Here is a 24918-nt window from a genome sequence, read left to right as displayed (position 1 = left end):
GCACCATTTACCAGAGACTTGTCGGGAGATACTGCCATTGGCAGGGGACTCACTGCACACATTATAGATATGCCACTGCGCTCACATTGGAAATAAATGTCTATGATGTTTATGCATCCCAGTGTGTACTAAGACATAAGGCAGAACTAATCTGTATCTCCTTATTAAGATGGGTGGTGCAGCCGCATGCTACATTCTGTCACATAACTGGGGTTGACACAGCAGCTGGGCAGGATTTTTTTTTTTTTTTATTTAGATTGTTGAACTTTATACACTGTATTCCATACCTCCCAACTTCTAATCTTGTTGAGTCGTCACACGCGCGCGCCCCCCCCCCCAAAAAAAGGGGCGCAGTCTCAGGTGTAAGGGGCATGGTCATGACCGAGTGGGCGTGGTCACACACAGAGGACCCATCTTCCATCATTTTGGGGGCGTACCCAACACTCCCTGAGCAGCTGGGCAGCCCCCGGCCCACTCCCTGCACTGAATAGATGCTGTGTGCATGCACACGGCATCTGTTCAGAGATCACTCGCTGCTTTGCAGAGCAGAGCAGCGGGTGATGAAAGCCTCCCCCAACTGTGCCCCCCGCCCGCGGGACACTGTTACCCGCGGGAGGGACTGTGAGACAGTGTCCGAATAGCGGGACTGTCCCGCTGAAATCGGGACAGTTGGGAGGTATGGTATGCTGAAAACACTTTTTGTCACTTGTCTTTGGTCTCCCGACACCGCATGGAATCCTAGAGCCAGAACCCCATCCGAAAGCTTCCTGATGATAGTGGGGTGTGAGTTAGGGTTAGGCACTAAAGGGGGGTTTAGCCATAGCCTCCACCCTCCCAAGCCTTAGCCCTAGCTGCCACCCCCCTGTGATTAGCCAAAGCTGCCACCCCCACTATCTTAGCCCTAACCAGCATCCCAGACAGGTTAGGGTAGGGGGCAGGGGAGGGGTAAATTATCACACCTGTCTCTTCTAACATGCAGCTTGAACCATGTTTGTATTGTAAGTAAAGCAAAAAAGCAACTGGGTAAAACCATTTTGCACTGTAGGTGGGCAAGATTTGGGTGGGGTGTGTTCACTTCAAACTGAAATCTAAATTGCAGTGCAAAAATAAAGCAGCCAGTGGGCTACAGTACATGCAAAACTAAAGCAGCCAGTATTTACACTGCACAGAAAAATATAAATGTATTTACTCCCCTTGCATGGCAACATGGTTTGTTCCAGACCCAAAGTTACTTGCTTGTTTTGCTTTACATAAATCAAGCCCATGATCTCGGACACCCTCTTCTCGGGATATGGTCATGAGGTCGACACAACTTCGGTTGACAGTCATTAGGTCGACCACTCAATTTTTGGACTTTTTCATACTTTACGATCCACGTGGACTACAATTGGGAATGGTAACCTTGCCTGAAGCATGGAGAGTGAAGCGAGCCATGTGAGGGGACACGGAGTACTAATTGGGGTTCCCCGTCACTTTACGAAGAAAACGACACCAAAAAAAGTCCAAAAACCTATGTCGACCTTTGTACATGTCGACCCAATGATCATGTCAACCTAGTGCCCCTGTCAACCGATGCATGGCGACCTTCAGTGGTTGACCTAATGACTGTCGACCTAATTTGAGTCGACCCAACGACCCATACCCCTGTTTAACAGAGCTGTATATACTGGTAACCGTACATACTAGAGCACAGGACCAGGCTCTAATTGGATGCCTACTGGTAAGCAATCTGATGCAGGCAGCACATCTCCTCACAGCATTGCCAGTATATATTGCCAAGCACCCCTATAGGAATATTAATTGCCAGTTCCTAGTGGTGCGTATATTTTCTATTGCTGGCAGTGTACTGTAACATTATTACTCTTTTTCATGTTAGTATCATATCTACTACTGAGTAGCAGCACTGCTGATGCATATATATTCCTAGGTGGCACTGGATGGGAGATGAAGGGAGTTCTGTTACATTTCCCATTACACAGCACAGCAGAAAGGCTAAAGTGCAGCCTATATATTAGTGCGATGTACTACAGTAACCTGTAGCAACCAGATTACAACATAAAATGGGAAGTTTAAAGCTAAAATCACAATGCTCTTGTTTACAGCACACTACTATGCATTGATATAGAGTTGGGATACTCATGTTGCAAAATGTAATGTCCCTCTCTCGCTCTATATATATATATATATATATATATATATATATATATATGATGTACCTAACTGTAGTATAAGTTCCAGTGTCTGAGTCATGAAATGAGGCTGTATAGCCGGTGCTCTGGAATCCCCCTTCATCTTTTGGTCTGAAGGCCTAGGTGCTGTTAATGATTCTTCCTAGAATATGTTTTTGCAATGAGTTTTAGCAGCTTTATCCTGTTACGGTTTTATTATGGTTGTCTGAAGCATTTATTTATTGCTGCACCATACAGTATCTTTGGCATTCACCTTTTATCACATGTGTCTGTGTCCGGCAGCCATGACTGTCGTTACAACACTGTGCAGAAAGGCATACTGTAAATGTAATTTCAGAAATGAGTTTCTGTGTGTACTTTTATTAACTGTAGCAAAGAGATGGAGCATATTAATAGCTAGGCCAAGAATTATCAACACTCTCAGTAGCTGTTTCCAACTCTGACTCATGGATTGTATATTAGAGCTGCACTACCACCTGTGTGATCAATCTTCCTAAGCTTCTCCCTATCCTAGCCGGACGTTCTATAGCGCAGAAGAGTCAACAATTTAAAATGGTGGCAGTGGACGTGCGTGGAAGAGCCAATCACAAGCTGCAGCCTCTTGATAGATGCTTGTAATTGGCCCTACCACTCACACATCCTTTGTTTTCGGCATGGGACTTGCCAGCATCCAGAGAAAGCCAGTGAAAAACATTAGCACTGAGCAGCCCCTGGGGGCTAAATATATATATATATATATATATATATCTTAGAAAGATGGAGTCATAGATGACTTTTGCAGTTGGCATAATCTTGCCCCCAAGGTGCCCTGCAATGGGAGTACAGTTGTTCCCTAAGTATTACACTACAACCCTGCTCCAATTAACTGCATCTGACCAGATTAAAGAATCTTGAGTGAGCATGCCAATCGCCGCAATGAAGTCTGCTTCATCTGTGTATTGTTAATCATACTCTGTAGGTCTCCATGCTCACAAACACACTCCACTGGGCCAGATGAAAACTATGTAAATTAGCCATGTGGGAGATTGCCACTGGACACAGTAATTGGGGGAACTCACGTTGTCAAATAAATTGTACTCTAATGACATAAATAGCATCTTCTATTCATTACATTAAAAAAAGGAAGCAATATAATTAAACCATTCTATATTAGTGTTAAGGCAGTGAGGGGAAGTGGTGTTTAATCCTTTTATTCCTAATCCGGAGAAAGGAAAACATTGACATTCCAGCTGTGGCACCACAAGGGCCATAATGCTGGATCAGTTCCACAGAAACTGTAGAGCCACATGTTGCTTAAGTCTGTGGCTAACATTCTATATTGTGTATCAAATGATGTGGAAAAGATCCAGGGAACTTTCTGCAGTGACTCACCATGGATGACCATCTAGCAAAGGCAGAATCACTTTGGTTTCTCATAGCAATAATCACATGAATAAATTCTCAGGCATTGGTCAGAGCCCCCTCTCATAACCGACTGACGTCTCTGCTGTGACTGACTGCAGCAGCCTGGAATTCTCCCTGCACACGTCCTCACAATCTCACTGTCGTCTGTGCCTGTCCTTACCAAACGCATAAAAAGCAGCACAACTTAATGCAAACAGCCTAAGCCTAATGATCAACTAGTACATCTGCTGCATCTCCTTCACAATGACTTCCATAGGTCCAATAACAGAACTACTGAAAATAGTCTGATTACAACTCAAATATCCCCGATCCCCCATACAGAAATCTAGAATTAAAACCTACAAATGAATACAGTCTCTTTTTCTTCTTTCACTGTGATATATACTGTATATATATATTAGATAAACATATACACAAACACATCAATATACATATACATGCAGATATATATATATATATATATATATATATAAATAAATACTGTATGATAGATACTATATATTAGTTTATGCTATAAGCTCAATAGAACTTTCAGAGAAGGGAGAGTGAGAGATAGTGAATGACTGCAATGAAATACAGCCATTCATGCAGCTGTTAGCTGCTGGAATTACAGCAGCATGGATCTGTTCTCAACCAAAGCTTTCATTGCACAAATAATAAATATACTGTAAGACAGTTGTTATTTAACCCACGACCAATGCAGGGGATGCTCAGCCTATGCAACTTCATTCTGCACCAGACTACAAAGGGGGTTTAAATTCTAACCTTCCACCATTTATTAAATGATTCAACATTGCGGTATCCCTGCAACTAATTAGTATGATCAACACAGTGCAAGGCAGGAACAAAGCAGACAACCATCTCGGGTGCAGTTCTGCAATGTATAACTGTCTGATGCTAATCATTTGCCCTCAACTCCATGAAACAGCTCTGCTAATATCTTGTGGAGAGGCCAGCTGCATGAACATTCATAAGTGGCAGTACGTTGCAAAGCAATTGCATGTGTTCTGTCCTGCCAGCAGAGAAGGGGTTAAACAATAAAGGAAGTCAGCTGGGGTGGCTCGATCATTCAGCACCTATTAACTTTTTCCCTGGGAAATCAAATTCAAATTGAAATAGTGGTTACTTGCTAGCACCGCCTGTTAACAAATAGTTCACTGCACAATTATTGGATTATTGGGTTGTTTAGTCCTTTATTAAGGTACTCACCATTAGCACTGCGAAGTTACCGAAGTGAGTGCACTGAATGGTGGTTATATTGCCCACAGAGGTAATTATGTGGCAACCTTCTCCACACCAGCCCCCATGTCCATCAAAAAGGTCAAAATCCCAAAAAGCAGCAATAGGATCGACACCCCTTGTAAAGTGTCTCAGGGCTATGGTCAATGGATGAGTGAGGTTTCCAAAATTGTACCCATCTGCAAGAAAATGACATCAAAATTAAAGTAACAATCAATTTCGAGATTCTCAGGGTAAGAAAATGAAACATTCTTTAGAACTGATTAGGATTATTGCAATCTTTTAATATACTGTACAACTCCATAGGGGCCAATAACCGTCGTTCTTAGTTGCAGTATCTGCAAGGATTATATTTCAATCTGAAAAGTTTGAGGTTAATTAATTAGGCTAATACTTTTTAATTCTGGCGGGTTTCTTCATTTATCTCAACTAGAGTGCAGCTGCAGCATTTGTTATATGAATCCCAGCAACCCATTTATGACACAGACTGGAAATAATAGTGTGCTTCTGCAGCCATTAGTCTACCTACAGTAGTATATTCCAATTACAATGCAAAATGAAGAGCACAGATGTGAATCACATTTACTCTCCCTATGTTCAGCATAATACAGCAATAAGATGGGGATGCTTCTTCTGATACAACTGCATGAATGACATTAATATGCAAGAAGCATGATACTACCATTCATTTTAACTGCAATAACTGGAGTTACTTTTATAATTAAAGCAGTTTATAATTAAAGCAGTTTATAATTAAAGCAGTTTATTTATTACATTTGGCTCATGAGTCTTCTCTGTGATCTGCACTAACATGCCATTAAATGTATGTTTTGAGCTTTTGTTTGTTTTATTAATTTGCGTGCTGGAATATGAGAACTTATCAGGACCATGGACATGTTTAAATGTATATGCGCTCCTAAGCAACTGGCTGCATTAATATCTGCTCAGTACCCTTGTCCCTGCTCCCCAGCTGCAGATGCATGTTATCAGGCACTTTGTGTTATGGAGGAGATGTAAAAAAAGAGCAACTTACCTATTTTAGAAAGCAGAGCTGGTGTAGCAACCGCCCGACGTTTTCCCTGATCTGCAAGAGCCGATGTGTTCCCAGTGATCGGAAAGAGTTTTCCATTCCGAAAGACAATAAGCTGTAGCAAGCAACTGGAGTTATCAACAGATTGCAGCGAAGGAGACTGTGCAAAGGCAGACGGTGGCAAATGAATGGAAGCGACGGCTACAGTGTTCTGTAAATCAGAGAGCGAGAACAGGGGGAGATAAAAAAAAAAAAAAGGAAAAAATTGAAAATGCAAGTCACAACAGGACTGCTTTCAATACGTTTTAAACTACAACCCTAAGAATATGTGATCTCTTCCTTTTTTTTCCTGCAGGATGGAAGCAACCATACAAGCGGGAGCTGTAACCATGGAAATAAGACTGGCAGGGTGCATATTAAAAGGGAAAGCATTTTCCTTGCATGTGTAAGTCTATATGGTCAAGCTCCCTGCTGCAGAGGTGAGAATGGTTCCTACCATGCCTGCTAGAGGGTCCATCAACACTGCAGATCTGATTTAAAGAGACAATCTCTACCAGGTTTTCTCCTTCACTTAACACAGAATCAGACAACTTCTATTAAAGCCTTATATCAAAAGCAGAGCTTAAAAAGGGACACAGGAGTCATTCTGGAAACATCTAAATACAATAATGCCGTGTGAATACAGACTTATGATATGCAACACATTGCTCATTTTTAATAGGCATGACAGCCTTGCAAGACACAGAGATTTAGTACCCAGGACTTTCCACAAGACGGTGGGAGAGCTTAAGTGGCTGAAAGCAGGAAACAGAGAACATTTAGGTGCAGTCTGATCTGCGGATACTTCTTATTTATCATCAGAGAGGAGAGATTCCAGGGATGCAGACTGCCCGGGTGCTAAGGGGTTATTATCTTGTCATAACCTGGTACAAACCAGAGAGGAAGCATTGGGAGACTAACGGCACAAGAATTAGACCTTTAAAAGCAATTCAGTGACCAGAATTACATATACAGTATGCTCAGCAGAAGCATATTTAAAGGGAATTTGCAGCAAGCATATGGAAGAGAACATTAGGACCTCCCCATTCCAAGCCGTACATATTGTTATTATCCAAAGTGTTTTGCTATTATGTATAATTAGCAAGTTTACAGATTCCATTTCAAGGAGATCTCCCTAGGTGAAAATGTAGGCATTTACAGACATGATTATTTTATGCTGATTTCTTATGCATTCTCCTACTCACTGTGTCTACACTCATCAGCTTAATGTCAGCTACATAATACCACCTACTTGTTACATCTCTGTGTAAATATGGATCAAGACAGCATTGACGTCTACACTATTACACCTCTCTGGCTGTGTAAGCAGCAAAGCAGCCTCTTGCCATTAGCTATTGGGTTATCCCTGCAGGGTTTTTTTTTAAATGACTTTTGTTTCCTATAAATTACTTTTGTCCCTTTAAGTACATCTATGTTTTCCTTTAATATCACACTTGTAGAAGAAATATATCTAGTGATTTGTATTTACTTCTTCAGGATTTCAATTGTGGATCTCAAAGATGCAAGAAGAAACAGACTTCTGGCGGGATAGTAGCGTGCTATAGGAAAGCAATAACAAATGCTATGATGATATCAAGAGTGCATATTGCAGTAGTCAAAGATCTGGCGTATTTATAATGGGTGCAGTGTGTGCGCTGCACACGGGGCCCCCGGGTCCAGGGGGGCCCGCACTGCAAACCCTGAGAGGGATTTGAAATGTTACTGTTCTGATCATAGTTGTAATCTCTACAAAACTGTAGTTGTAGGCGAAACACAGGAAAGCCAAATATACAACAAAAAAAACAACACAAAAAGAAATTTATACTAGTTAGCATTCATGTGACACAAAGAGGTATGTATTGCATGACCGGTGGTCAGGAGACCACCGGTCAGCATACCGATGCCGGCATCCCAGCAGTGGAATGCCGGGGTGGGCTTGGCACTCAATGGGTGTCGTGGAATAGTCCCCGTTGGTCAGCATGCTGACCATCAGGATTGTGAGGGTGTGGGATGTAGGGGGAGTTAATGTGACCGGCAGTCTCCTGACCGCCGGCACATAACTACATCCCGACAGAAAGCTCATGTGTCATTAGGTGTCTGTAAGGGGAGGCAATCAATTTGCCAGCTGTCGGGATCCCGGCGGTCAGGATACCGATGCCGTAATCCCAACAGACTACAATCCCGAGAACCAGAATACCGGCGCACAGGGGCTATTCCCACTAGTGGGTGTCCACAATACCCATAGAGTGGGAATAGATCCTATGGCGAAACACCGAGCCCACAGCACGGTGAGCGCACAAGCCAGCAAGGGGAATCGTATCGCTCACTCCGCTGCCGGCATTCTGGCCAGCGGGATGCAGCTGTCGGGATACTGACAGCCGGCTTCCCATCCGCCGGGAATACATATGTATTCTGTCTGAAAGTGCCCACAGAATGCAGAGTAAGAACTCCCCTGCACTCTGAGAAAGTCTTCATTGTACGGTTTTTAATTTTACATTTTTTGGTAGAAATCAGCAGGTTACATTAATTTTGGCCGGGCCGGGCCACAGCATTACTGGGATACAGCGGTGGGTAGCTCAACAACTGGCAGTGCCATGGTGCCGGGTGACAGCGGGTGGTCCGGAGTGACTGTTGGTGACAGCTGAGTATTGGTGGATGAAAACGGGTAGGTCGGAGTGACTATGGCCACGCCCTCAGGCAGCAGCACTCCAGGCGACTGCCTTGGTTGCCTGCCCCTAGATCCGCCCCTGAACAACACATACAAAAACAAACATACATTTCTATTAGACCCTGGGAAATAGGGTTTGGGTTCTAGCTGTCCAAGGCTAATACACGGGCAACACACTCAACCACCAATGTTTACATTCAGAGTCACAACAAATGTAGACATTTTAGGAGACCTACAGTATATACAACACATGAAGCATCACAGAGACACCCATCACATGTCCTACCTAGTGCCCTAGTCTGCAGCTTGCAAGACCTATTGACTGAACAAGCGCTAGACATAGTCTACTTTATAAGAAAGACAAATTCCTCCCTGCTGTCCTTGGCGTTACACAAAACAAACAGTTCTAACTGCTGTCTTTCTCAGAGTAAAGGCGGTGAGAAGAATTTAAAGAGCTGAACATGACAAGTTTAATTGAAATAGAAGTATACATTAAATCTATTTTGTACAACAAGTTGTTTATTGAGCAATACACAGGGACCCCAGAGAGGTGGTGTGATGAATGGGGTATCAGGCCAGCAAATAAAGATGAAGCCCACCTCCAGGCCCACCCCATGTCGGCTGTGCAGTAAAAAAGGGAGCTGGCTGACATACAGTGGAACCTATGTGCTGGTGGTCGCTGGCCAGGGTGATATAAACACATAGTTCAGAGCAAGTGCACAGCTGCGGCCAACATCCCCACCAGATTTAATTCACGTTAATAACAAATAGAAATTGCCTTCTAAATTGAATGACTCATCGTAGCCACAGGTGTCCATGAAGATTTCCCATTATCCTGAATGGGAACGCACCAAGGGACAGATGTGTTGTTGGGAAATTCCGGGACCAAGGATTGATCAGCAGATAAATGTTACCTGCAGGAAGTCTAGGAAGTTGACTGCCAACACTTATTAACCCTCCACAGACAAGACTTCTACAGTGGTCTGGCATTACTAAGCCACTCAGCCAGACAACTAGCAAAATGATAACCTTTCCAGTAATGTATTTCGGAAGTTAACTTGACAGAATATTCAATGTGGATGGACTAAAGAAGTTGAGAAAAGCGATGGACCAACTAGGGGGAAGGATGTAGGCTAGAGTTATTTGGCAAAGTACAGTAGATAGAGTAATGACTTGAAATCCAATTATAAAACTTGATGTGCCATATGTAAGATGCCACAAGCTTAATAGAATATATGATCCAATCGCTGTTCCTGGGCCATAAATTCTTTTAGGTGACCATCACAGGCTAAGGAAGGCAGAAACTTTATGTGACTTCAGTCAGTGGACAAAAGTGCTGACAATTAAGGTACCACCAGGTAGTAATCTACTGATGCCAAACATATCACCTGAATGGTTTCAGTACGGGATACTGGCAGTCGGGATGACGACACTCAGAACATGGTAGTGTTTAGATGGGTGGTATTACCTAGTGATGCAGGTGAAAGATCAGGAAGCGCCATTCAAGGGAGGGTTCATGCAGAGAATTTTATGGAGAGTTTAAATATTTGTTCATTCTACAACACTAATTACCAGTCTAAGGCTAATGGACTGTGTGAATAATCAAACAAGTACCTTCAAGCATTTGCTGTAGACATAAGCATTTCAGTGGGAAAACAGAGGTTCTCAATAGGTTCTTGTGTGGAGGAGGGACCTGTGCCTGCTTGACACTGGGGTCTATTCATGAAACAGTGAAAAGTGTGGAGAAGTAAGCCAGTGGAGAAGTTGCCCATGGTAACATTTATAATTTGCATACTATACAATTGTATGGAGCAGCTGATTGGTTGCCATGGGCAACTTCTCCACAGGCTCACTTCTCCACACTTTTTACTGCTTCATGAATAGATCCCACTGTCTGGTCGGAGTTGGTGGGGTTACTAAGAAAGACCTCATTATGGAATATGTAGTAAATCTCCAGAAAGGCTGTAGAAACCTGTTCAAGATGGTTTAGGCTCACCTCTAGATGTAGCAGGGGAAGTGAAGAAGGAAATATTGTCAGGAGTAGAGTACTGAGTATAGCATAGTGCTACATGATGCCAATTACACCATCACTCTCCAGTGGTTAGGCAGACCTATATACCTACCATATGTTTATGGAAAAGGGTAAAACCCAGCACAGTCCATTGTTCCAACTACACAGCCGGAAGACACACTTTCACCCAACTTAGCAGAGTCGCGTAACTAGACTTTTTTGTGCCTGTGCGAGAGAGAGAATTGGCACACCCCCCCCCCCCCCCATTTTTCCGATAGGGACATAAGGCAAATGCTTCATAGGGAAGGCACATGACAGGTTTGATCCCAGAGAAAGCCCGTTCTATGATGCTTGTTCCCACATTTATATACTGTATATATATATATATATATATATATATATATAAAATTAGGTGATTCTTCGCGCCCTACGGGCGCTCTTCACACCGTCGTAAGGGGCTATGCCCCCGTAACCCTTGCATACCCTTGTGGCGTGCAATATTTGTATTATATGGAGTATTACCTCCAATCATAATTGTGTGAGTGGTTAAATATTGCACAGACAAAGGGCGTGCAATGGTTATGGGGTCGTAGCCCCTTGCAACAGTGTGAACAGCGCACACAGGGCCTGATGAATCACCTAGTTGGTGCTGTGCTTGAGGGAGTGGCGGGTGCGGGGTGGATGGGGGAGGAGGTCCAGGGGTGCCGCGGGTGGGGGAGGGGTGGTTGTGGGGGTGGCACGGCTGGGGGAGGGGCTGGTGTGGTGGTGGGGGAGGGGCAGGTGCCACGGGTGGGGGCCCGGAGCCACCGTGGGTGGGGGAGGGGCAGGTGTAGGGGTGCTGTGGGTGGGGGAGGGGGTCCGGAGCCACTGTGGAGGGGGGTGTGGGGGTGCCGCAGATGGGGCCCAGAGGTACTGCGAGTGGGGAGTGGCAGGTAATGCTTCTCCTGCTTCTTCTCCTGGAAGCAGCTTGACTGCTGTCCTCCCTTTGGCAGTGGCTCTCCTGGAGACTCGCACAGCAGCCAATTACTATTGTTAGCTCCGGTGTCCCAATGCGCTGCATTACAGGAAAAAGATGAACTCAATAAACTACAGCTTCCAGCAGCCCTTAGCGCCGGAATGCTTTGGCGCTTAGGGCTGCTGGGGGCTGTAGTTTATTTAGTGCCTCTACTTCCCTGTAATGCGGCGCGTCGGGACACCGGTGCTAATATATTAGTATTAAACCTAATAATTTGCAACTATAGTACATATAGAAAGAACATGGATATTTATAACCACATATACTGTAATAAACTTTACATACAAATGTTTGAAATTCTATTATATATTTATTCCACAACATGCATACCGTAATACTGATATACTGTAGGTTATTTTTCATTTGCTGTAGTGAGCAGTATTTGTGTACAGTACATGTTGAGAGTAAAATCAGGTTTTAGATTACTTCCAGCATAAATCAGGTGTAAGGAGAGCAGGGATAATCAGGTTTAGATTTCTCACTTCTCCTTTCACTGAGGACATGATATTGGTAAGTCCAAGGCTGAGCTGGAACCTCTACCCCTCCCAAAGGACATAGGATTGAGAGCAGACTAGCACAGGTGTCCCTAGGTGATTGAGCCACAGCTAAGCTGCACATAATTATGCACACTGCCAGCTAGACCAATGTCTCTGCTGCCACTAAGGTGAAACACGTTCCACAGACTAAGCAGACACAGCCAGTATGTATAATACTCCTCTGGAAGCACACAGCATACCTCCCAACATGACCCTTTCCAGGAGGGACAGAATGCTCTGCTCCTGGACTTTCCTCTTAATGTATGATTGCCATCACCTGTGCTGAAACACCTTTCTTATCCATTAACCTGTTCAAAACAGGTGCTGACAATCAAACATGAAGAGAAAAGTCCAGAAGCAGAGCATTGTGTCCCTCCTGGAGAGGGTCATGTTGGGAGGTATGCACACAGTGCTTGCACACAAAAAGATTAACCACTAGATGTAACCTTCTTCTGCCTGTCAGCAGACTGATTACAAATCTGTTGCCTCTCACGTAGCCAAGATAAACATAATTCTGCTTCCTCACACTGGCATATATACTACTGTATGAAACACTTTTCTGAGATACAGGAGAAGTAATTGCACATGCAACAGTCTATCAGTTCTCCTGATACATACCTCCCAACATGACCCTCTCCAGGAGGGACAGAATGCTCTGCTTCTGGACTTTTCTCTTAATGTATGATTGCCATCACCTGTGTTGAACAGGTTAATGGATAGGAAAGGTGTTTCAGCACAGGTGAGGGCAACAATAAATTAATTGGAAAGTCCAGGAGCAGAGCATTCTGTCCCTCCTGGAGAGGGTCATGTTGGGAGGTATGCTGATAGGTCTAATCAGTGCTTAAAGTGGTCCTACAGGCCAGGCCGGTTCTACACCTTGTGGCGCCAATTGCGAAAGTTTCCACTGGCGCCCCCCGCATCAAAACAGTTAGTGCGCGATGGAGGAACGCGTAAAAAATAGGGGCGTGGCTTCATAGGGGAGGGGTGTGGCAACAGTTATGCCCCCAGTAGCTGTGCCCCCAGATTTGCCCCAAGTAGTTGTGACCCCCCAGTTGATTTGCCCCCAGTAGATTTGCCCCCTGTAGCTGTGCCCCCAGTAGATTTGCCCCAGTAGTTGTGCCCCATCACTGTGCCCCCTGTTGCTTTGCCCCCAAGTAGTTGTGCCCCCTGTAGCTATGCCCCCAGTAGTTGTGCCCCCTGTTGCTTTGCCCCTAGTAGTTGTGTCCCCTGTTGCTGTGCCCCCAGTGGTTGTGCCCCCTGTAGATTTGCTCCAGTAGTTGTGCCCCCTGTTGCTTTGCCCCCAGTAGATGTGCCCTCTGTTGCTCTGCCCCCAGTAGTTGTGCCCCCTGTAGCTATGCCCCCAGTAGATTTGCCCAAGTAGTTGTGCCCCCTGTTGCTTTGCCCCCAGTAGTTGTGCCCCATGTTGCTATGCCCCCTGTTGCTTTGCCCCCAGTAGTTGTGCCCCATGTTGCTATGCCCCCTGTTGCTTTGCCCCCAGTAGTTGTGCCCACTGTTGCTGTGCCCCTTAGTAGCCTCTTACAAACACACACAAAAATAAAAAACAATACTTACCACTGCCCCGCTCCTGCTTCCCGACCGCTGCTGCTACTCCGTCTGGCCTCCCACGGCTCCTCTCCCATAGCAGTGCCGCACAGAAACTAGAGGTCAATAATGACCTCTAGTGTCTGTCTCTGGTGCCGGCTGCAGCGGACGCCCACACAGCCCACGGCGTCTGCTGCAGCCAGGGAGCGGGGTGAGGGTAGGCGGCGGAGCCTGCGGCCACGCCCCCAGGCCGCAGCGCCCGGGGCGCAGGCACTGCTTGCCCGCACCAAGATCCGCTCCTGTGGTCCTAGAGAGGTGGTGGAACTCACCCCCCACACCTGTGAAATAAAGTAAGTGCGCGTGACACAGGCGTGTGCTGCAAAGGGGGCATGGTCTCGAAACAAAAGGGGTGTGGTCACCCAATAGTATCCCCAATTCAAATTACGCTGCACAGTAGCACAATATTATTCACTTAACACCACATAGTAGTGTCCCTTATTCTTGTTATGACACACATTAGTGCCCCTTATATACAAAGCCCACAATAGTAGCACCCCAAATACACATAATGCCCACAGCAGTAGTGCCCTTTACACAATGCCCTCAGTAGTAGTGCCCCTCATGCAATGTCCACTGTAGTGGTAGTTGCTATAGTATTGGTGCCCCCTACACTGTGCCCCCAGTAGTAATGCCCCTTATGTCCCCAGGAGTTATGCCCCCTATTAAGTGCCACCTATGCAATGCCCTCATTAGTAGTGCCCTCAGCAGTAATGCCACCAGTGGTAATTCCCCCCATGTAGTATTGCCCCCAGTAGTAATGCCCCTAGTCAGAAGTGCCCCAGTAGATGTGCCCCCTGTAGTTATGCCCCACTAGATGTGCCCCCATTAGTTATGCCCCCAGTTGATGTAACCCCTGTAGTTATGCCCCAGTAGATGTGCCCCCATTAGTTATGCCCCCAGCAGATGTGCCCCCATTAGTTATGCCCCCAGTCAGAAGTGTCCCAGTACATGTGCCCCCAGTAGATGTGCCCCCAGTAGATGTGCCCCTGTAGTTATGCTCCAGTAGATGTGCCCCCATTAGTTATGCCCCCAGCAGATGTGCCCCCATTAGTTATGCCCCCAGCAGATGTGCCCCTGTAGTTATACCCCCAGCAGATGTGCCCCATAGTAGTGCCACTTACACATACACATACACACAAAAAAAAACACCCACTATATTCACCAGCCCTGCTCCTGCTTCTGGACCACGCTGCCCTCTGTCTGTCTGCCCGCTCCTTGGAACTATGGGAGAGACGTCATGACGTCTTTCCCATAGCGACGCCCAGCCGCACACACAGCCAGAAGCCGGAGCTCAGCCTCCGGCAACCACTGAGGAGAAGGAGCCGGGTGCCCGCTGAAAACAAATCTCAGCGGGTGCCCGTCATCTCCCTACGGGGTTAGGCGAGGCGGAGGAGGCAGAACTGGTTCCGTCTCCAAATGGAACTGATGGAACGCAGCTCCGCCCCATTCCAGCTCACTTTAAACCTCAAAAATCTAAAACGATATTACACTAATTGGTAAGACAGGGCTACGCAGCCAATCTACCCAAGAATCGTTGCGGTAGTTTCGATCATGATAAAGGAGTTGATGCAGAGTACTGTAGTTTGTTGGGCTCATTCTGAGTCGCACGGATCTCTCCTCAGATTCAGGTCTTTGTATACAGCGCATGCGCTGATGCTAATTTACACAATTTTGCATATTGCATTGGGATACTGATCTGTCTCTCTGTGAAATATAGCATGTTGTGGAGTGATTTGGGCAGTGGCATAGAGATCGCACGCAGAGGTGTCACAGGCTATGGTGACACCTCTGCCCAGTGCGCACTCTGCACTGCTCTTCCCGCGCCTGAGGCGCATCCATCCAAATATGGGCATGGCCTAATAAAAGGAGGTGTGGACTCACAGAGATCTCCGTTTCGTCACTCTGGGGGGGTGTCCAGCATCACCGGAGATGCTGGCTGCCCCCGGAGACTGGGCTATGTGGATGCCGGCTCTTCATCTGTGCTGCTGAAGAATATCACACTGCAGCACCCAGCTCCTGTCACTGTGGAAGAGGGGGCACTTTGGTGTCACCCCTTCAGTGGGTGACACCCGGGAGCAGTCCACACTCCCTGCACCTGGCTTGTGACGCCACTGATCATATATGACCATCCTGACTTGTGGGCGAATTGTGTTGTAACTAGGCAGTGTCCCATAGGTAAAGTTCAGCAAGTCATGTTCATGCAAATCTGGTCTATGGTGGTCATTCCGAGTTGATCGCTCGCTAGCCGTTTTTAGCAGCCGTGCAAACGCTATGCCGCCTCCCACTGGGAGTGTATTTTAGCTTAGCAGAAGTGCGAACGAATGTATCGCAGAGCGGCTACAAAGTTTTTCTGTGCAGTTCCAGAGTAGCTCAAAACCTACTCAGCGCTTGCGATGACTTCAGACTGTTCAGTTCCTGTTTTGATATCACAAACCCGCTCAGCGTTCGCCAAGCCACGCCTGCATTTTTCCTGGCACGCCTGTGTTTTTTCGAACACTCCCTGAAAACGGTCAGTTGACACCCAGAAACGACTGAAATGCTTCGCTAGACCCTGTGCAAAAATACACCGTTCGTTGTGCCTGTACGACGTGCGTGCGCATTGCTCCGCATATGCATGCGCAGAACTGCCGTTTTTTAGCCTGATCGCTGCGTTGCGAACAAATTCAGCTAGCGATCAACTCGGAATGACCACCTATGTGCATGGTTGGACTGCCCATTTCCACTTCTGACAAATGCTGAATAGCTGTGACTGATTTGGTGTAAACAAGCAGCAGTTATAGTGGTGATGGATGATGTGCATACACTGTGATGGGGAAGGCTGTGGGCTGTCCAGCTGCTCCTGGATTGTTGGGCAAGCTCCAGGCATGACGAGAATGGGAGAGTAACATGTGGTCACGCCCCCAAAACATCATACATCAGTGGGCGTGGCATCATGTTCACAAATACTGGTCTAACGAGCCCAAACTGGACAGAAAAAACATATACAAATCACAATAAAAACTGCACAAATGAGTGAGCAGCTCACTGATTCATAGTGTTTCCTTATTTTCCAATAGTGCAAAAACAAAGATAAGTGTATTTAGCATGAGGCCATAATCACCGGACTTTGACCAGTTTTTGATTAGTCAACTAATCTGCAATTCTATGAGTAAATGGGTATGATTTGCATTAAAGTAAACAATTATAATTCAGTAAGAACTTGTAGAGTTGATGCAGACGTGGTCACAAATTGCCCATAATTTACAGGGGAGAAAAGCGGGTATGCCAATAGGATATTTTTACCCATATACTGAGGGGTACACATCCTAACATATGAAAAGCTGTGCATTGGCAGCATATGCATGCACCATGCATACATTACATACACCTATGTGTTTAATGAACTGTTTTGCTTGTGAAATACGCATTGACCGTATACTTGCCTACTCTTCTGAAAAGTCCAGTAGACTTCTGAATCTTGGGTATTTTTTCTGTATGTCCGTAAGGGGTGGTATTCATGTGACCGCCGGTCAGCTGACCGACAGTCACATGACCTCCTCCACGAGCCCGACGGCTCACTTTCCCGATGGTCGGCATGCCGACCAACAGGGACTATTTCCACTCGTGGGTATCCACGACACCCATAGAGTGGGAATAGAACCCATGGCGACCGCAGGTCGCCACCGAGCCCGCAGCGTGGCGAGCGCAGTGAGCCCGCAAGGGGCTTGCTGCACTCGCCCCTCCCCGCCGGGATCCTGGCGTCGGTATGCTGCCAGGATCCTGGCATCGGTAAGCTGACCGGCGGTCAGGAGAGCGCCGGTCAGCCATACTACACCCTCCGTAAGAGTAGGCAAGTCTCTAGGAGGCTGCCTGCACCACCCACATCTGTCCACTTCCTAAATGAAGTGGGTGGTCCATTGTGGGTTGATGAAGTGGCATCAATTAAACTTAAATACCTCTCTAATACAGTAGAAACAATTCTGTGCAACAGCAGCAGTTAATTGAAATACCAAACGTTAAGCAAATACATTTGGGTGTATAGTCAGCAATTGTGTCTGTAATATACAGTAGTTACTATGAAACTAACCTAATGTTTCTCACTTTCTCAATTCATTTGTAACCACAGTCAGTGGAAAATGCAGGATTTCTAGAGGGGGGTTTCCAAATGCAAGCCACAATCTCCCACTCTGCGGAACATTGGAGCAAGTGCGGGAGTCTGTGGGAGTGGTAGAAGAACCCAGTAACAACCCTGGACATTAATGTAAACAATGGTCTTTTCATACACTGGAAACTGTATGAATACAGTATTAATACTTAACACTATAGATTGTCTATAGTATAGGCTGTATCAAATATATTTAAATCATATACAGTAAATAAGATAAGTGGTCAGGAAAAGGTTAAACATAGCATAATAAATAAATAAATAAATAAATAAATAAATACACAAACATACTAGAACCAGACTTTCTAACCACACATTCTCCCACCTCATGGTAAGGCTCCTCTCTCTTCTTCCTGGTAGCCACTATCTGGTCCAGTGCACTTTTTGAGGACTCAGGTTCACACACTCAGCAAATCTGGTAGAAGAAGCTGCTACCACTGGGCATGTGCAGCAGTTCTGCTCTGTCCCTTAAACTGAATGATTTGTTGGCAGTTCTAGTAATTGTATTATACACCATTGCTATTGTTGTCATACTTTGAGACACTTGCCAAGAGGAGGGGGTTTCCGGGCAACCGGAACACCCCCCCCCCCCCCCCTGCATATGCCTATGACTATGCTTCATATACTGGAAAATTCTCTACCCTACACACTGATCAACAGCAAGGAGAGCTAAGCAGCCTGCATGTACATGTAAACCTGTATAAGTATGTCTTTCAGTCATGTGTTGAATGTCCAGCAGATACAGCATTGATCCAGAAAGTTGTCATACAGTGCAAACAGCATTCTTAGAAGTGACACCACAAACTAAGGAGAAGCTTTAAAAGTCTCCCTTACCATAAATACATTCTCAGTGACTGAGTTACACATAAAATAATAAGCGCTTTCAGTGGCAGATGCTAAAAGTCCTTCAACATACATATACGTGATAGGACTGGCTTTCAGGATGGTAAGCAGTCCATAAGAATAGAAATTCAGCGATGGTAAAAGGAAAGGATACTTCCAAATGACATCATGGGCATAGTTACTAATGATTCACTGGTCAGTACAAGTAAAAGTAAACCTACATCTGCCTAAGCATAATCCCTGATAAGCAGTCCTCAGAGCTGGCAATAACACATGGGTCTGGATACATATCCGGGATGCCATGTGTCATCGCACGAAAATGGGGCATTTTTCTCCTGAAAAAAAAAAAAAGGCTTTAAGAGCCTGATTGTGATCATCGGTCAAAAATCTTGCTATCAGCTGTTTTTAACATGAGAAAAATGATCAGGGCTATTTGAAAACCAGTCTAAGTTTTAGAACAGATATTAATCAAATCATATACATTTTCCTGCATTCTTAGTTTTGGCTGGCTACAGCTTTATTATTATTTTTTCCTCTTAAGAGCTACAGAAAGTGTTATAGGTTGTCTTGACAGTCATTTAAAGACTGAAGGAAAAAAAATAGATGCAACTGCATGCCACTTCCAACTGACTGCCTTAGACACAGCCAATCAGCACCATGGACAGCAGTCTCGGCCCAGCACTGGCTGATTCACACCAGTTTGCAACACTGCCACTTTTAAATCTGAGTCAATGGGGGTCATTCCGAGTTGTTCGCTCGTTATTTTTTTCTCGCAACGGAGTGATTAGTCGCTAATGCGCATGCGCAATGCCCGCAGTGCGACTGCGCCAAGTAAATTTGCTATGCAGTTAGGTATTTTACTCACGGCATTACGAGGTTTTTTCTTCGTTCTGGTGATCGTAATGTGATTGATAGGAAGTGGGTGTTTCTGGGCGGAAACTGGCTGTTTTATGGGTGTGTGCGAAAAAACGCTACCGTTTCTGGGAAAAACGCGGAAGTGGCTGGAGAAACGGAGGAGTGTCTGGGCGAACGCTGGGAGTGTTTGTGACGTCAAACCAGGAACGAAACTGACTGAACTGATCGCAGATGCCGAGTAAGTGTGGAGCTACTCAGAAACTGCTAAGAAGTGTCTATTCGCAATTTAGAGAAGCTAAGATTCACTCCCAGTAGGTGGCGGCTTAGCGTGTGCAAAGCTGCTAAAAGCAGCTTGCGAGCGAACAACTCGGAATGAGGGCCAATATTCCAGAAGGAGAGAACCAGACCTTGTAAAGGGCATGAGCACACAGGTGTTACTTCTGACATCTAAGATCCATCCCGTTAAATCTGTGGGGAACACAGCATGTAGGGATCAGTGATTTCTGCTTCAAGTTCCCTTTGTTAAACAGTGAATTGATAATCCATATACTGTACACACTCTGTGGGGACACAATGGCTATGACTTACACTATGTTTTACCACCTATGCCCAATTATTTGTTTCCTATCATGTGACTGAGTATCTGCATAGTAAAAGGATCCCCGTTTCAAAATAACATTTTTATTCTGCTGGGTGAGCACAAACAAGGATAATTTCCTTAGATGGAAGAAGTAAAACCAGTCATCCATACAAAACTTGTGCTCATACAACCATACACTATTCGATGCATTTTATCTGCTGCTATGATAAATAATATAATGGTCAGATCTGAGTGCTTAAAGGACAACTGTCACATCACATAAATATAATTGCTACACAAAATAACAAATAAATAAAATGATATGAGCGTGCTAGTACCATAATCCTGGATAACCTGTACTCCTACATACAGTATAGGATCCACATTAAGAAAGTAGATAAACTTCATATACTGTACAGTATTTATTATATAAAAGAGAGTAACAAAGCAATGCATTTTACTCTGTTTTAAATGATGTGACTGTTATAATTATTTATTTTGGAGTAGGGCCGTAGAGCTTATAAGGGACGCTCTTGGTGGGAACCCTGCAGTCTGCTCTGGGCACTGCTCTTCTTCCTATAGCCATAAGTCCCGTTCCCTAGGTGTGACATCATGATGTCACGAGATTAGGGGCCTTGTGCTGAAGTGATACCATTACATGGACATCCGATCCATGATTACCCAGAGGCTTCAAAATAACTGTATAGACTCTAAGGACCTAATGCAGAGTTGAATGCAAAATTGTCATACTGTAGATGGTACAGCATCGATTTATATTTACCAGTACTCAGAGTGCACACAGTCTTACAATGCATCCTTCCCCTATCCGTGCCCTTGGTTTGATAAGTGTCATCATCAGTGCACACTTGCACCAGTCTAAACCTGCTGCAAAATATCCATCTGAAAACAGGAGTATTTACTCTTCTGTCCAACTTTCTTTAGCCCACAATCGTCCACACATCTTAAACTAAACCTATGTAGGAATGCCCAGTTTTCACCCATTTCCTCCTTTCCAGTTGCAATGGAAGTGACTGAGATCTGCAATACTCCGCGTTGCCCCTACTTGTTTTCCAAAGCATGCACAGTGCTAAAACATGCAGGATATGCTCCGAAAATGGGCCTACGTTCAACTCTGCATGTGTAAATGAACTCCATAATGACTTACTGTACAACACTACATGTTAGGGGTCTGTTTATACAACAGAGAACACTGCACTATGGGACCATGGGCCTAATTCAGACCTGATCGTAGATGTGCTAAATTTAGCACATCTACGATCAGTCACACAGACATGCGGGGGGACACCCAGCACAGGGTAAGTCCGCCCCGAATGTCAGGCCCGACCCCCCCTCCACCCGCACAAGTACAAAAGCTTTGTACCTGAAGAGCAGCTCCCTACCAGCACAGCTCCTGCGCGCTGGCAGGGAGCTACTCGTCACTCTGAGGGTCGCAGTGGCTGCATATGACATCACGTAGCTGCCGTTGCCCGCCCCCCGCATGGTCCGGGCACACCTACGTTGCCTGAACCATGCCCCTAAAATGGCGGCCAAACACCGCTGGCCGGCCCCCTCCCGTCCAGCGAACGCTTCTGCCTGTCAATCAGGCAGAGGCGATCTGGGGCTGAGATGGCCGTTGGCTGTCTGGCATGTGCCGGCGCACTGCGGTGCTGGCGCATGTGCAGTTCAGACCTGATCGGCTGCTGTGCGAAAATGAACAGCACCAATCAGTTCTAAACTAGGCCCCATATGCTGAGTGAACATTGAATACACACAGAGAATGGCAGATCATGGAAACGACTTATATTTTATGTTGGTTAACTGCAGCCAGAACCAAATGACCACAACAAAATGATGTTTCGGCTTTGGTCACAGTGTGGTCTTAGTGGTGCAGCTCCAATCACAGCATGGTCTTAGCCACAGCTTGATAGGCTGCAGGTGTTTGGAGGAGGTGATGCAGAGACATTTTCAAATGGGGGAATGTTGGCACCATTTGTGGGGCATGCTGAAGCCAACAAATGCTTCTGCCAATGCAGATTCATTGGCCTGGGTGGCTTAGTTACGATGGACATTCCGAGCAATCTTATGGTAGATCATAGTCCAGGCAATGTTTATGATGTTTCTCCAGTGCTGCATCCAGACAGCGGGTCTGACAAGCTGGTGGTTGGTGTCTTTTTTTATAAAAGACGGCTCCTGCAGCATTGCATATCTTCTCAGATCCAATGCGACCGAAAATGCAGCACCAAGCCAATTTGCATCCATCTCTGAATCAGGCCCATAGAGCAGTCATTATAGGCAAAATACACACTCTAAAGGCATGATTCAAAGTCGTACACAGGTGGAAATGTGGCTGGATCTCTGCAAACTACATATGTGCCATATAAAGGACTAGGTGACTGCGCATGTGCCGGACCAAGCATTCGCGCACGGACGTAGATTGAGATAGTGTGAATGGACTGATCACCCATTGATGGATCACTCTACGTGAAAAGGGCATTTCTGGGCGGTAACTGGCCAGTGACCATGTAATCAGATGGAACTGACCCAAATCGTACGAGTGTCAAAGGCCGACTTAGGTGCGCGGATAGAGATGTGACGCCTGTTTCAGATGGATCTTTTGAACCCAGCATGGAATGGGTGTAAGTCCTGCTACTAACAATGATGGCAGCGGCCATCCACAAGCAGACGCATGGATACTCAGTAAACATGAGCAGGTACTCATAAGGCAGTAAGCAGCCAGCCTTGGATGTGTCTGAATCAGTGTCAGACCCTATGTGAGGATCATGTTAACAATGTGCTTGAATAGAGCGACAATATACAGTCCACACGATCTCTTCTTAAACTGCCTCCAAATATGACCATGGCTGGATTTCCTTCAGCTTATTGCAGTCAGTTTAATCCTGAACATTTATGCATTGTTAAACAGTTGCTGGATGTCATTATATCACCAGCAGGTCTTCGATTACCCTTCCCAGGCAACATTTTCCAGTTTATACATAAATATTAGCAGTACGCCCGCACAGCACAGATTTGCTAATCTGGTCAATCAATTTGACAGTAGTTAGACATTTATAATTTGGGGAAGAACACTGCCTCACCCCACACACGCGAGTTTTATTTTATTTACAAGATGTAGATGTAATTTCCCTCCAGTAGCCTGGCAATGATGCAGGGTACAGCAAATACAGCAATTGTCAGACTTCAGAGATGAAATCTGGTACTCTCCCTAACAGCATATTGAAGGTTATTTATTCCTAACTTAATCACATTTATTAATAATCTACATGTTGCAAACACTTTCCTTAAAAATAGAACTGCATAAATAAGATGTAAACTTTACTTTTAATAAAAGCAGATCACTGTATTTGGTAAGCTGAGAGATAATTGGTCAATGTAGAGAAAATGACATGTTACTAGGGGGGATATTCATTATTCTTTATTGGCCCATTACATGTGCAGAAACGCTAGTTTGCGCATGATTTTAGTAACGAACCCATTCATTATTACCTCATGCTCTGAAAACTGAGTTTCCCTGGGTTAACCAATGCCTGCTTCATCTTATTGTTGATTCCCATGCCCCACTCATTCCTATTGGTAGAAGGTCCGGGGTTGCAAAGAGGGATCCAAGTGGATTCCTCCATTGCCTCTGCACTGTGTGCCCTGCTCATATATGAACTCATGATTCCAGGTACAGCTGTTTTTTTCAGGGCAGCTGTTCCAGCACAGAAGCAAAACTGAACTGCTCTGGGAGTTAAGTATCTACCATCGCAACTTGTGGTGAGTTGGTTACTCAATAATGATAAATAGGCCCCTTGCTGTGAATCAGTAGTGCACTATAATGGGTGCATTGTATACAATGCACATAGGACCCTGGTTCCAGGGAGGCCCACACTGCACACCCTGCGCCCTTTTCTTCAATCCTTACCCATCTGCAGTATTGCGTCGACAGCAGCATTGGGAAAATATGGTGGCCAATTTCCCAGCATTTTGCTCATGCACAGTAGGAAAATCACCATGGAAATGGCCACCATGCCATTTTCCTGGAGACCTGCAGATGCACATTAGATTCTGGCACAGTGTCTGAGTCTACTAGAGATCACTAATGGGCTGCCGTCTAGAAAGGAGGGGGCCAGATAGAAACTGCACACAAACCCCCTCTACTCTTATTATGTCATAGGAGAGCGAGCACTCTTGGGTGAATAGGGTCGAGAATTGGCCTTCCATTGCCAGCATTTAAACACCACGGCCACGGTAAATCAATGATGGCAATGCCAAAGTACTGTACAATACACTCCCCTCTGTACAATGTACTCCCCTCTCCGCTATTGATAACTGTTGCTCTAATTTCCATAAGCAGCAATCAGCATATAAAGCAAGTTTGTGGCAGATTTTGCTATCATAGTAAAATCTGCGACCACACTGCTCACATGTTGGTGTTCCACTCACAGGAAACGTAGGCGACATCATCAGGCTGTCCCGAAAAAGGGCCATGACATGCCCTGTGTTTCCTTCTGCCCCCCCCCCCCCCCCAATGCTGTGTCGCCACCCCCGGATGCCTATCACCTGTCAATCACCATGCAATCACATCCTAATGTGATCGCATGGTGAAGAATGGTGAAGGATCACACGTGCGCAGACCCTCTGAATGTGGCTCCTGTGTGAGAACATGATGGATGCGTTCAGGTGTGAATAAGGCTCATAGTCCACAACTTGCCTTACCAGGTACTGTTGGTAGGTAATATTGATTCCTATGTATCTACCAAAAT

General features: G+C 45.5%; 1 protein-coding gene across 1 annotated transcript in view; it reads right to left on the bottom strand.

Annotated features, from left to right (window-relative positions):
* ADGRA1 (adhesion G protein-coupled receptor A1) overlaps nucleotides 1–24918 on the bottom strand; it is a 1405372-nt gene that overhangs the window by 383736 nt on the left and 996718 nt on the right. Inside the window, exons 13-14 of the mRNA XM_063962017.1 lie at nucleotides 5866–6073; nucleotides 4803–5011 (exon numbers count right to left, since the gene is read on the bottom strand). Coding sequence (XP_063818087.1) covers nucleotides 4803–5011; nucleotides 5866–6073 — 417 coding nt within the window. The remainder of the gene's footprint in view (nucleotides 1–4802; nucleotides 5012–5865; nucleotides 6074–24918) is intronic.

This window comes from Pseudophryne corroboree, chromosome 3 (assembly GCF_028390025.1).
Source record: "Pseudophryne corroboree isolate aPseCor3 chromosome 3, aPseCor3.hap2, whole genome shotgun sequence".
Lineage (NCBI taxonomy): Eukaryota > Metazoa > Chordata > Amphibia > Anura > Myobatrachidae > Pseudophryne > Pseudophryne corroboree.
Note: the sequence above shows the minus strand (reverse complement) of the source record. Positions and strands in the feature narration are given on the sequence as shown.